At 43.0% G+C, this 14,374-nt stretch overlaps 1 protein-coding gene across 1 annotated transcript in view; it reads left to right on the top strand.

Moving 5' to 3' along the window:
• naprt (nicotinate phosphoribosyltransferase) overlaps positions 1-4,519 on the top strand; it is a 29,490-nt gene extending 24,971 nt beyond the window's left edge. The window contains exons 7-13 of the mRNA XM_046300314.1: positions 1,506-1,646; positions 1,851-1,935; positions 2,303-2,383; positions 2,493-2,595; positions 2,878-3,035; positions 3,271-3,378; positions 4,039-4,519. Coding sequence (XP_046156270.1) covers positions 1,506-1,646; positions 1,851-1,935; positions 2,303-2,383; positions 2,493-2,595; positions 2,878-3,035; positions 3,271-3,378; positions 4,039-4,125 — 763 coding nt within the window. The 3' untranslated portion in view covers positions 4,126-4,519. The remainder of the gene's footprint in view (positions 1-1,505; positions 1,647-1,850; positions 1,936-2,302; positions 2,384-2,492; positions 2,596-2,877; positions 3,036-3,270; positions 3,379-4,038) is intronic.
• Positions 4,520-14,374: the final 9,855 nt, after the last annotated feature.

Below are 14,374 nucleotides of genomic sequence, written 5' to 3'. Positions count from 1 at the left end.
ACCTGTAGCCTGCTACAGCATTAATGCCATCTCTGTTGTGTTTCTGTTGTGTCCCTACAGTAGTAGGCTGGTAAACTTCTCTGTTGTGTCCCTACAGTAGTAGGCTGGTAAACTTCTCTGTTGTGTCCCTACAGTAGTAGGCTGGTAAACTTCTCTGTTGTGTCCCTACAGTAGTAGGCTGTAAACTTCTCTGTTGTGTCCCTACAGTAGTAAACTTAAACTTCTCTGTTGTGTCCCTACAGTAGTAGGCTGGTAAACTTCTCTGTTGTGTCCCTACAGTAGTAGGCTGGTAAACTTCTCTGTTGTGACCCTACAGTAGTAGGCTGGTAAACTTCTGTTGTGTCTACAGTTGTGTCCCTACAGTAGTAGGCTGGTAAACTTCTCTGTTGTGTCCCTACAGTAGTAGGCTGGTAAACTTCTCTGTTGTGTCCCTACAGTAGTAGGCTGGTAAACTTCTCTGTTGTGTCCCTACAGTAGTAGGCTGGTAAACTTCTCTGTTGTGTCCCTACAGTAGTAGGCTGGTAAACTCTGTTGTGTCCCTACAGTAGTAGGCTGGTAAAGTAAACTTCTCTGTTGTGACCCTACAGTAGTAGGCTGGTAAACTTCTCTGTTGTGTCCCTACAGTAGTAGGCTGGTAAACTTCTCTGTTGTGTCCCTACAGTAGTAGGCTGGTAAACTTCTCTGTTGTGTCCCTACAGTAGTAGGCTGGTAAACTTCTCTGTTGTGTCCCTACAGTAGTAGGCTGGTAAACTTCTCTGTTGTGTCCCTACAGTAGTAGGCTGGTAAACTTCTCTGTTGTGTCCCTACAGTAGTAGGCTGGTAAACTTCTCTGTTGTGTCCCTACAGTAGTAGGCTGGTAAACTTCTCTGTTGTGTCCCTACAGTAGTAGGCTGGTAAACTTCTCTGTTGTGTCCCTACAGTAGTAGGCTGGTAAACTTCTCTGTTGTGTCCCTACAGTAGTAGGCTGGTAAACTTCTCTGTTGTGTCCCTACAGTAGTAGGCTGGTAAACTTCTCTGTTGTGTCCCTACAGTAGTAGGCTGGTAAACTTCTCTGTTGTGTCCCTCAGTAGTAGGCTGGTAAACTTCTCTGTTGTGTCCCTACAGTAGTAGGCTACAGTAGTAGGCTGGTAAACTTCTCTGTTGTGTCCCTCAGTAGTGTTGTGTCCCTACAGTAGTAGGCTGGTAAACTTCTCTGTTGTGTCCCTACAGTAGTAGGCTGGTAAACTTCTCTGTTGTGTCCCTACAGTAGTAGGCTGGTAAACTTCTCTGTTGTGTCCCTACAGTAGTAGGCTGGTAAACTTCTCTGTTGTGTCCCTACAGTAGTAGGCTGGTAAACTTCTCTGTTGTGTCCCTACAGTAGTAGGCTGGTAAACTTCTCTGTTGTGTCCCTACAGTAGTAGGCTGGTAAACTTCTCTGTTGTGTCCCTACAGTAGTAGGCTGGTAAACTTCTCTGTTGTGTCCCTACAGTAGTAGGCTGGTAAACTTCTCTGTTGTGTCCCTACAGTAGTGGCCTGCTCAACTTCTGTGCCGTGGCCCTGTCTCTGTTTGAGCTGGACTACAGTCCACTGGGCGTGCGTCTAGACAGTGGAGACCTCTGCAGGCAGTCAGTAGAAGTACGCCATGTCTTCAGATTCTGCAGTGAACAGTAAGGTCCTGTGTGTGTCCTGAAGCTTGCGTCCCAAATGGCACCCTATTCTCTATTTAGACCAGGGAAAAGGTAGCGCACTAAAAATGGAACACGGTGCCATTTGGGGTGAAGCCTTAGATTAGTACCCTCTAGGGATTTTAATCTTAGTATAGAGGTTTTGAGTAAAGCATGTTTGAAATATCTCACATTTGATCTCTCTAGATTCTCCATCCCTGCCTTCCAGTCCCTTCTCATAGTAGGCACCAATAACATCTCAGAGTACAGCATGGCTGAACTCAACAAGAAGGTGAGGAACCAGACAGACATTACAGAGGCCAGTGGGAGCAGAAGAATGAGAGGACCTTATTTAGTTCTACCTCCTGTCATCAAGCCTCTCTCCATCTGATCTGTCTATTCCTCTCTGCCTCCTTCCTCCTCTTCTCTCTCCTCTCTCCATCTGATCTGTCTATTCCTCTCTATCTCCTCCCTCCTCTCCTCTCTCCATCTGAGCGTATTCCTCTCTACCTCCTCCCTCCCTCCCACCTCTCCTCTCTCCATCTGATCTGTCTATTCCTCTACCTCCTCTCTCCATCGGATCTGTCTATCCCTCTACCTCTTCTCTGATCTGTCTATCCCTCTCTACCTCCTCTCTGATCTGTCTATCCACGTCTCAGGAGAATGAGATTGATGTGGTTGGTGTTGGAACACATCTGGTCACCTGCACGAGACAGCCTTCACTCGGGTGTGTGTACAAGGTAAAAAGGACACAGACACCCTCTCCTCACTTTCCCTTTTTTATGTATCCAACGTCTTCTACCCTTTCTCTCTGTCATTTTCAACCCTCTCCATCTCTCTCTCCATCAGTTGGTGGAGGTTCGGGGCAGCCCCAGGATGAAGTTCAGTGAGGACCCAGAGAAGAGTACTGTTCCTGGGAGGAAGGCTGTCTATAGGATGCTGGACACGGAGGGTGAGGAGTCACCCTCTACCATAGAATAACATATAGAATCCCTGAATTATAGGATCTCTGTGCCCTCCACTTACTATGTCAACACTCAACTAGCTACATCTCAATCTCTGTTTTCATGACACTTTTTCACTCACTCACTCACTCACTCACTCACTCACTCACTCACTCACTCACTCACTCACTCACTCACTCACTCACTCACTCACTCACTCACTCACTCATTCTCTCCTTACTCTCTTTTTCTCTCTCTCCTCTCTCTCCTCTCTCTCGCTCTCTCTCCAGGCCACCCATTCTTGGATCTGTTGTGTTTGTGTGAGGAGCCTGCACCTAAGGCATGTGTGGCAGTGAGGTGTCATCCTGTGGTTGGTAACAAGACCTGTCAGTCAATCACACCTTCTCAGGTCAGCTGTCTACGCCTGGAGGTCTACACTAAAGGACAGGTGAGCCTGCTGGACCCTGTCCACACACACACACACGTCTCAGCCAGAAGATGACTGGCCACCCCTCTGAGCCGGCTTCCTCTCTAGGTTTCTTCCCAAGTTCTTCCTAGCTTTTTTTGCTTTCTCTTTTGGTTCTAGACTGGGTAATTGTGAAGCAGTTTGTGACAAATGCTAAGGTACAAAGGGCTTTATAAAATAAATGTGTTTCATTGATTGGTATCTCCCTCTATTGAAGATCACACAGCCACTGTGCAGCACAGCTGAGACCAGGGAGAAGGTTCAGAGCTCCATCCAGACCCTGCACCCCCGACACAAGAGACTGCAGGAGCCAGATTCTTACATAGTGAGTTTTAAGGTTAATTTATTTTGTGGAGACATGGAACAACGTCAGGGACTAGATTGTCTTGGGTATTGGATAGAAAGGCATCTGACGTGCTGTCATAGTCATCCTGCATTTCTCCAATGTAAATGTACTCACCTTTACACACACACTTATGCACGCACACACTTATATACTATAAGGCACTAGGGATGGGTGGAGTACTCGATTTTAAGGTTTGTATTCATTTACTAATAATCAAATCAAATATTCAAAATGTACAAATGCAACTATTTAGTAGGTTGAATTTATAACACTGCCAAATTTTCAGGGACTATGTCAAGTAATCCCTGCAGTGAAAATACTATTGTAAAGTGACTGTTCCACTGGATGTCATAAGGTGAACAACCATTTGTAATTGGGATAAGAGCATTCTAAATGACTTAAATGTAATGTAAATGCAGTGAAAATATGTTGTTAGGTTTTTAATTGTGTCAGAACAACCAGTAATTGGGACAAAAGATGCATTCAGCCCCGTTTCACACTTACATGCGTGTACTCAAATATATTTTCATGAGAGTACTCGGAGCATAGACATTATTCCAAATGCCCATCCTTACTATGCACGTATACACACAGGTACCATCATAATCTAATGCTGTTCTTCCATGTTTTCTCCACCAGGTGGCCGTGTCTGAGAAGCTCCATAATTTAATTGCTGAGATCAGGAAAGGCAGCAGCAACAACAGCAATTTTCTATTGGCCAACTGAGACACACAGGCTTCAGTCTCAAATAGCACCCTATTCCTTATTTAGTGCACTTCTTTTGACCAGGGCTCTGGTCAAATGTAATGCACAATGTATGTCAAAAGTAACACACTTAATAGTGGTATTAGGTTATGGTTTAGGACCTAGGGTAGATTGTGTTACTCTCAGATAATATAAATGGTATACTGACACAGGACTGATAGACTGAGACACATGGACTGATGGACTGACACAAAGACTGACACACGGACTGATAGACTGAGACACATGGACTGATGGACTGACACAAAGACTGACACACGGACTGATAGACTGAGACACATGGACTGATGGACTGACACAAAGACTGACACACGGACTGATAGACTGAGACACATGGACTGATGGACTGACACAAAGACTGACACACGGACTGATAGACACAAAGACTGACACACGGACTGATAGACTGAGACACATGGACTGATGGACTGACACAAAGACTGACACACGGACTGATAGACTGAGACACATGGACTGATGGACTGACACAAAGACTTAGACACGGACTGATAGACTGAGACACACGGACTGATGGACTGACACACGGACTGAGACACGGACTGATAGACTGAGACACATGGACTGATGGACTGACACACGGACTATGTCAAACCTCAACCAAAAGCAGTTCATTTTGAAATAATGCTGGCATTTTGGAATACAGTTGACTGACAGCTATGAGTCATGGTGTAGTTTTCTAGTTTTAGTTTGGTACAAGAGCTTGACATGCCTTCCTGAAAACCCAGTGATCTGCACAAACAAGCAATGTCTGTTAATATACCAGTGTTGGAATGGGCCTTAACCTGGTTCTACAATTAGATAAATTAACATTGAGAATGGTTGCATAAATGTCTCTACTATGAGCAATATTAATTGATAAGCAATTTTAAGTTTAGAAAGATTGAATGTCTCTTTGTATGTCCCAGCCTTGTCTTGCTAATTTAGTTTTTGTGCTTTTCTTTGGATTACGTTTCCTGAACCAGGCTATTATTTACTGTTTGTTTTAATTAGCATGGACATTTTGTATGAACCAAGCCTTCAATATCATGGTCAGTCTGTACCTGCCTTAACACATAGTCAATATCATGGTCAATCTGTACCTGCCTTAACACATAGTCAATATCATGGTCAATCTGTACCTTCCTTAACACATAGTCAATATCATGGTCAATCTGTACCTGCCTTAACACATAGTCAATATCATGGTCAATCTGTACCTTCCTTAATCAATCTGTACCTGCCTTAACACAGTCAATATCATGATCAATCTGTACCTGCCTTAACACAGTCAATATCATGATCAATCTGTACCTGCCTTAACACACAGTCAATATCATGATCAATCTGTACCTGCCTTAACACATAGTCAATATCATGATCAATCTGTACCTGCCTTAACACACAGTCAATATCATGATCAATCTGTACCTGCTTTAACACATAGTCAATATCATGATCAATCTGTACCTGCCTTAACACAGTCAATATCATGATCAATCTGTACCTGCCTTAACACACAGTCAATATCATGATCAATCTGTACCTGCTTTAACACATAGTCAATATCATGATCAATCTGTACCTGCTTTAACACAGTCAATATCATGATCAATCTGTACCTGCCTTAAATTCCCAGGGCGGTCTATATATATATATATATATATATATATATATATATATATATATATATATATATATATATATATATATATTTCAACACTATGGGATTGGAATAATATTGTGAAAATTATGATAATGCTGTTTTAGTGTAATGAAATGTCAGCCGGTTTTAGTGTAAGAGCTGTCTGAAATGTCGGCCGGTTTTAGTGTAAGAGCTGTCTGAAATGTCAGCCTGTTTTAGTGGGATGGAGTTTTGGCCTGCCTGGTGACAACACCAGTTAATAGTATAAGTTAATAGACCAATAACAAAGAGCGTTTCAAACCTCTCTGCCAATAACAGCTAGTCTTCAGGTTACATATCCCACCCATTAGGCTCGTCCAATTAGGCCCTCTACTTAGACCACTCACAGACAGTCCTAGCTAAATTCTAGCTTTAACACATAGCCATAAAACCATACAGTATTGAGAATCCAGGTAGAATTTCACCACTACGTCCTTTTCAGATCTGTTAAAATTGTACGCTAATTATGTTTCTAGAATGACAAGACTAGTAAAACTGATGTTGTACCGTCCAACCAGGCTGCTATCTAATGAACTATTGTCAAATACACACACTAGCCTACACAGTTCAGGCAATCTGGACAATGTTGTTCAAACATTGCCATGGTGTTTGGCTGCCAATATTATGTCCTCTAATATAAACTGATTAGGTGTGTTGTTTTAAGTATAATTATTAGTCTACTAAATATAGTGACATGTATGTGATATCTGTGCAAAATGTGAATGTGTGTTTGTATGACAACATTGTAATGCTAAGATGCGTTGTTTTCAATGGGTGTTTTATTAAATCAAATCTGACAATGTATATGTTGTTGTAGACTAACTAGAGGTCCAAGAACAGATTGCCTGAAAAGAGACAGCCATGAGTGAGTGCAAGAATTTAGTTTGTTGTTACATTATTGTATACTGAACAAAATTATGAACACAACATGTAAAGAGTTGGTCCCATGTTTGATGAGCTGAAATTAAAGATACGAGACATTTGAAATTTGTACAAAAATAATATTTCTCTCAATTTGTGCACAAATTTTGAGAGAAATATGCTTTTTGTACAAATTTGTTTACATCCCTGTTAGTGAGCGTTTCTCCTTTACCTGACAGGTGTGGCTTATCAAGAAGCATAAACATTATACAGGTGCACCTTGTGCTTGGGACAAAAAAATGTAATGTGCAGTTTTGTCACAACACAATGCCACAGATGTCTTAAGTTTTGAGGGAGCGTGCAATTGGCATGCTGACTGCAGGAATGTCCTCCAGAGCTTTTGCCAGAGAATTTAATGTTCATTTCTCTACCATAAGCCACCTCCAACATTGTTTTAGAGAATTTGGCAGTATGTCAAATCAGTCTCACTATCGCAAACCTCGTGTAACCACGCCAGCCCAGGACCTCCACATCCGGCTTCTTCACCTGCACGTTCACCTTAGACCAGCCACCCGGACAGCTGATGAAACAGGAGTATTTCTGTCTGTCATAAAGCCCTTTTGTGGGAAAAACAAATTCTGATTGGTTGGGCCTGTTCCCTAGTGGGTGGGCTTGGCTCCCAAATGGGTGGCCTATGCCTCCCAGGTCTACTCAAGACTGCACCCCTGCCCAGTTATGAAATCCATTAATTTGGGCATAATTTTTTTTTTAATTGACTAATTTCCTTATATAAACGGTAACTCAATAAAATCTTTGAAATTGTTGAGTTTATGTTTTTGTGCAGGGGATTTGAAAAGTATTCAGACCCCTTGACTACATCCACATTTTGTTACCTTACAGCCTTATTCTAAAATTGATTAAATTGTTTTTTCCCTCATCAATCTATACACAATACCCCATAATGACAAAGCAAAAAGAGGTTTTTATAAATCTTAGCAAATTTATTACAAATAAACAGAAATATCACACTTATATAAGAATTCAGACCCTCTACTCAGTACTTTGTTGAAGCACCTTAAGTCTTCTTGGGTGTGACCGAACAAACTTGGCACACCTGTATTTGGGGAGCTTCTCCCATTCTTCTCTGCAGATTCTCAAGCTCTGTCAAGTTAGATGGGGAGCGTCGCTGCACAGCTATTTTCAGGTCTCTCCAAAGATGTTCAATCGGGTTCAAGTTCGGGCTCTGGCAGAGCTACTTAAGGAAATTCAGAGACTTGTCCTGAAGCCACTCTTGAGTTGTCTTGGCTTAGGATAATTGTCCTGTTGGATGGTGAACCTTCGCCCCAGTCTGAGGTCCTGAGCAATCTGGAGCAGTTTGTCATCAAGGATATCTCTGTACTTTGATCCATTCATCTTTCCCTTGATCCAGACTAGTCTCCCAGTCCTTGGCGCTGACAAACATCCCCATAGTATGATACTTCCACCACCATGCTTCACTGTAGAGATGGTGCCAGGTTTCCTCCAGACGTGACGTTTGGCATTCTGACCTCGGACTTCAATCTTGGTTTCATCAGACCAGAGAATCTTGTTTCCACCATGTTTGACAGTGGGGATGGGTGATGAGCTGTGTTGCTTTTACCTGGGTGTGTCTCCCAGGTGGCTTATGGCAAACTTTAAACAACACTTTTTATGGATATCTTTAAGAAATGGCTTTCTTCTTGCCACTCTTCCATAAAGGCCAGATTTGTGCAATATTCAACTGATTGTTGTCCTATGGACAGCGTGTCCCACCTCAGCTGTAGATCTCTGCAGTTCATCCAGAGTGATCATGGGCCTCTTGGCTGCATCTCTGTTCAGTCTTCTCCTTGTATGAGCTGAAAGTTTAGAGGGACGGCCAGGTCTTGGTAGATTTGCAGTGGTCTGATACTCCTTCCATTTCAATATTATCGCTTGCACAGTGCTCCTTGGGATGTTTAAAGCTTGGGAAATCTTTTTGTATCCAAATACGGCTTTAAACTTCTTCACAACAGTATCTCAGACCTGCCTGGTGTGTTCCTTGTTCTTCATGATGCTCTCTGCGCTTTTAACCGACCTCTGAGACTATCACAGTGCAGGTGCATTTATACGGAGACTTGATTACACACAGGTGGATTGTATTTATCATCATTAGTCATTTAGGTCAACATTGGATCATTAAGAGATCCTCACTGAACTTCTGGAGAGAGTTTGCTGCACTGAAAGTAAAGGGGCTGAATAATTTTGCACGCCCAATTTTTCAGTTTCTGATTTGTTAAAAAAGTTTGAAATATCCAATAAATGTCGTTCCACTTCATGATTGTGTCCCACTTGTTGTTGATTCTTCACAAAAAAATACAGTTTTATATCTTTATGTTTGAAGCCTGAAATGTGACAAAAGGTCGCAAAGTTCAAGGGGGCCGAATACTTTCGCAAGGCACTGTAGCTCATCTGGTAGGCTCACGTCACTGGGTAGCTCACGACTGGGTTTCCCTTAGTAGCCCATAATAGTTGTCAAGCCCTGCCACACCCGACGAGCGTCAGAGCCAGTGTAGTAGGATGCAATCTTAATCCTATATTGACGCTTTGCCTGTATGATGGTTCGTCTGAGGGCAGAGCAGGATTTATTTTAAGAGTCCAGATTAGTGTCCCACTCCTTGAAAGTGGCAGCTCTAGCCTTTAGCTTGATGTGGATGTTGCCTGTTATTCCATGGCTTCTGGTTGGGATATTCGAATCCCACCGTACCTTCTCCGCTACGCAATCTGGTTTCCGAGCTGGTCATGGGTGCACCTCAGCCACGCTCAAGGTCCTAAACGATATCATAACTGCCATCGATAAGAGACATTTCTGTGCAGCCCTATTCATCGACCAAGCAAAGGCTTTCGACTCTGTCAATCACCACATTCTTATCGGCAGACTAAACAGCCTTGGTTTGTCAAATGACTTTCTCGCCTGGTTCACCAACTACTTCACAGACAGAGTTCAGTGTGTCAAATCGGAGGGCCTGCTGAGCTTCAATGCCATACAACTCTCCTTCCGCGGCCTCCAACTGCTCTTAAATGCAAGTAAAACTAAATGCATGCTCTTCAACCGATCAATGCCCACACCTGCCCAGCATCACTACTCTGGACGGTTCTGACTTAGAATATGTGGACAACTACAAATACCTAGGTGTCTGGTTAGACTGTAAACTCTCCTTCCAGACTCACATTAAGCATCTCCAATCCAAAATTAAATCTAGAATCGGCTTCCTATTTTGCAACAAAGCATCCTTCACTCATGCTGCCAAACATACCCTAGTAAAACTGACCATCCTACCGATCCTCAACTTCGGCGATGTCATTTACAAAATAGCCCCCAACACCCTACTCAACAAATTGGATGCAGTCTGTCACAGTGCCATCCATTTTGTCACCAAAGCCCCATATACTACCAACCACTGCGACCTGTACACTCTCGTTGGCTGGCCCTCGCTTCATACTCGTCGCCAAACCCACTGGCTTCAGGTTATCTACAAGTCTCTGATAGGTAAGGCCCCGCCTTATCTCAGCTCACTGGTCACCATAGCTGCACCCACCCGTAGCACGCGCTCCAGCAGGTATATTTCACTGGTCACCTCCAAAGCCAATTACAGATTTGGCCGCCTTTCCTTCCAGTTCTCTGCTGCCAATGACTGGAATGAATTGCAAAAATCACTGAAACTGGAGACATATCTCCCTCACTAGCTTTAAGCACCAGCTGTCTAAGAAGCTCACAGATCACTGCACCTGTACAAAGCCCATCTGTAAATAGCCCATCCAACTACCTCATCCCCATACTGTATTTATTTATTTCTTTGTTACGACTTCCGCCGAAGTCGGCTCCTCTCCTTGTTCGGGCGGCGTTCGGCGGTCGACGTCACCGGCTTTCTAGCCTCTCCATTTTTCATGTATCCATTTTTTTGTCTTGTTCCTTGCACACCTGGTTTTCATTCCCCAATTACACTACATGTATGTATTCCTCTGTTCCCCCTCATGTCTTTGTGGAAGATTGTTTGTGTGTTACGTATTTTTGAACGCACTAGGTTTGTGTGCGTTTTTCCCGTGTTATTTCACCAAACCTGTTTTGTATACATTTGATGCGTTGTGACTGTTTTGCGCATTATACACTTTTCCTTGTTGGCTGGAGGTTTTTTGGAGCAGTGTCATCCATCTGTATATCTCTCCTGCCGAAATAAAGTGTGCGCCTGTTCACAATTCTCTGCTCTCCTGCACCTGACTTCAGCACATGTACGCACAATCTGCACCTGACTTCAGCACATGTACGTACAATCTGCACCTGACTTCAGCACATGTACGCACAATCTGCACCTGACTTCAGCACATGTACGCACAATCTGCACCTGACTTCAGCACATGTACGTACAATCTGCACCTGACTTCAGCACATGTACGCACAATCTGCACCTGACTTCAGCACATGTACGTACAATCTGCACCTGACTTCAGCACATGTACGCACAATCTGCACCTGACTTCAGCACATGTACGCACAATCTGCACCTCTGCACCTGACAATCTGCACCTGCACATGTACGCACAATCTGCACCTGACTTCAGCACATGTACGCACAATCTGCACCTGACTTCAGCACATGTACGCACAATCTGCACCTGACTTCAGCACATGTACGCACAATCTGCACCTGACTTCAGCACATTCACGCACAATCTGCACCTGACTTCAGCACATGTACGTACAATCTGCACCTGACTTCAGCACATGTACGTACAATCTGCACCTGACTTCAGCTAAATAAAGGTGAAAAAAAAATATATATATATATATATATATATATATATATATATATATATATATATATATATATATATATATATATATATATATATATGTATATACGGTCACTGAAGACGACGTCATCGATGCACTTATTGATGATGACTGAGGTGGTGTACTCCTCAATGCCATTGGATGAATCCCGGAACATACATGTACTGGCACAATCTGCACCTGACTTCAGCTGTGGTGGTAAATAGACGGCTACGAATAATGTAGATGAGAACTCTCTTTGTAGATACATGTAGTCATACCAGACGTAGCTCCTCTGTCCTGCCGATGCATGAAAGGAGGAGTCCCACCAAGCACAATCTGCACCACACGCACAATCTGCACCTGACTTCAGCACATGTACGTACATGCCTGACAATCTTGCTTTGCACCCCTGTATCTCTACTTGCACATTCATCTTCTGCACATCAATCACTCTAGTGTCTAATTGGTCAATTGTAATTACTTCACCACCATGGTCTATTTATTGCCTTACCTCCCTTTTCTTACCTCATTTGCACACACTGTATATATATTTTCTTCAACTGTATTATTGACTGTATGTTTTGTTTATTCCATGTGTAACTCTGTGTTGTTGTATGTGTTGAACTGCTTTGCTTTATTCTTGGCCAGGTCGCAGTTTTAAATGAGAACTTGCCTACCTGGCTAAATAAAGGTGTAAAGTTTATTCTGGATTAAATACTCTGTTTTCGCCAAGTCGCTTTTGGGTCCTCATTCACCTGCATGACAGAAGGATCCGACCGAGGAATGGACCCAGCGACTACAGACGCTCGTAACACTGCCGTCGAGATCCAAGGAGCCATGCTCGGCAGACACGAGCAGGAATTGTCTGCTGCTCGCCATGCCGTGGAGAACCTGGCCGCTCAGGTTTCCGACCTCTCTGGACAGTTCCAGAGTCTTCGTCTCGTGCCACCTGTTACTTCCTGGCCTGCCGAGCCTCCAGAACCTAGGGTTAATAACCCACCTTGCTACTCCGGGCAGCCCACTGAAAAATATATATATATATGTATATACGGTCACTGAAGACGACGTCATCGATGCACTTATTGATGATGACTGAGGTGGTGTACTCCTCAATGCCATTGGATGAATCCCGGAACATATTCCAGTCTGACCACTTCCATATTGAGTGAGTCACTGGCACTTCCTGCTTTAGTTTTTGCTTGTAAGCAGGCAATCAGGAGGATAGGATTATGGTCAGATTTTCCAAATGGAGGGCGAGGGAGAGCTTTGTATGCATCTCTGTGTGTGAAGTAAAGGTTTTTCTAGAGTTTTTTTTTCTCTGGTTGCACATGTGACATGCTGGTAGAAATGAGGTAAAACTGATTTAAATTTGCCTGCATTAAAGTCCCCGACCACTAGGAGCACTGATTCTGGATGAGCATTTTCTTGTTTACTTATGGCCTTATAGAGTTGGTTGAGTGCGGTCTTAGTGCCAGCATTGGTCTGTGGTGGTAAATAGACGGCTACGAATAATGTAGATGAGAACTCTCTTTGTAGATAGTGTGGTCGACAGCATAAGGTACTCTACCTCAGGCGAGCAATACCTCGAGACTCCTTTAATATTAGACATCGTGCACCAGCTGTTATTGACAAATAGACACACACCCCCGCCCCTCGTCATACCAGACGTAGCTCCTCTGTCCTGCCGATGCATGGAAAGTCCCACCAGCTCTATATTATCCGTGTCGTCGGTCAGCCACAACTCTGTGAAACATAAGATGTTACAGTTTTTAATGTCCCGTTGGTAGGTTAGTCTTGATCGTACACCATCCATTTTGTATTTCAATGATTGCATGTTGGCCAATATAACGGATGGTAGTGGTGGTTTACTCATTCCCCTACGAATTCTCAGAAGGCAGCCAGACCTACGCCCCCTTTTTCTCTGTCTTTTCTTCACAGATTTGGGCCTGTTCCCGACAAAGTAGTATCAAAGTAGTACTTCGCGCCGGACGTGTTAAACTCTTAAAGATCGGACCCTTTTTTTCAATTTCCCCCTAAAATTACATACCCAAATCTAACAGCCTGTAGCTCAGGCATTGAAGCAAGGATAGGTATATTTTTTGACACCATTTGAAAGGAAACACTTTGAAGTTTGTGGAAATGTGACATGAATGTAGGAGAATATAACACATTAGGTCTGGTAAAAGAAAATACAAAGAAAAAAACAACTGTTTAAAAAATAAATAATTGTGCCATCTTTGAAATGCAAGAGAAAGGCCATAATGTATTATTCCAGCACAGATTGATGAGAAAAACAAAACAATTTAATTGTCACGTTCGTTGTTGAAAGGATTGGACCAAGGCGCAATGTGCGTAGAGTTCCACATGTTTATTTAAATGAAACTCACAAAAAACAATAGAGCACGAAATGTGAAGATAATGTAGTGCTCGCAAGCAACTATACATAGACAAGATCCCACAAAGCACAATGGGGAAATGGCTGCCTAAATATGATCCCCAATCAGAGACAACGATAAACAGCTGCCTCTGATTGGGAACCATACCAGGCCAACATAGATACAGTGGGGCAAAAAAAGTATTTAGTCAGCCACCAATTGTGCAAGTTCTCCCACTTAAAAAGATGAGAGAGGCCTGTAATTTTCATTTACATTTAAGTCATTTAGCAGACGCTCTTATCCAGAGCGACTTACAAATTTGTGCATTCACCTTATGACATCCAGTGGAACAGCCACTTTACAATAGTGCATCTAAATCTTTTAAGGGGGGGGGTTGAGAAGGATTACTTTATCCTATCCTAGGTATTCCTTAAAGAGGTGGGGTTTCAGGTGTCTCCGGAAGGT

Source organism: Oncorhynchus gorbuscha, linkage group LG15, assembly GCF_021184085.1.
Source record: "Oncorhynchus gorbuscha isolate QuinsamMale2020 ecotype Even-year linkage group LG15, OgorEven_v1.0, whole genome shotgun sequence".
Lineage (NCBI taxonomy): Eukaryota > Metazoa > Chordata > Actinopteri > Salmoniformes > Salmonidae > Oncorhynchus > Oncorhynchus gorbuscha.
This window is presented reverse-complemented; position numbering and strand designations above follow the sequence as displayed.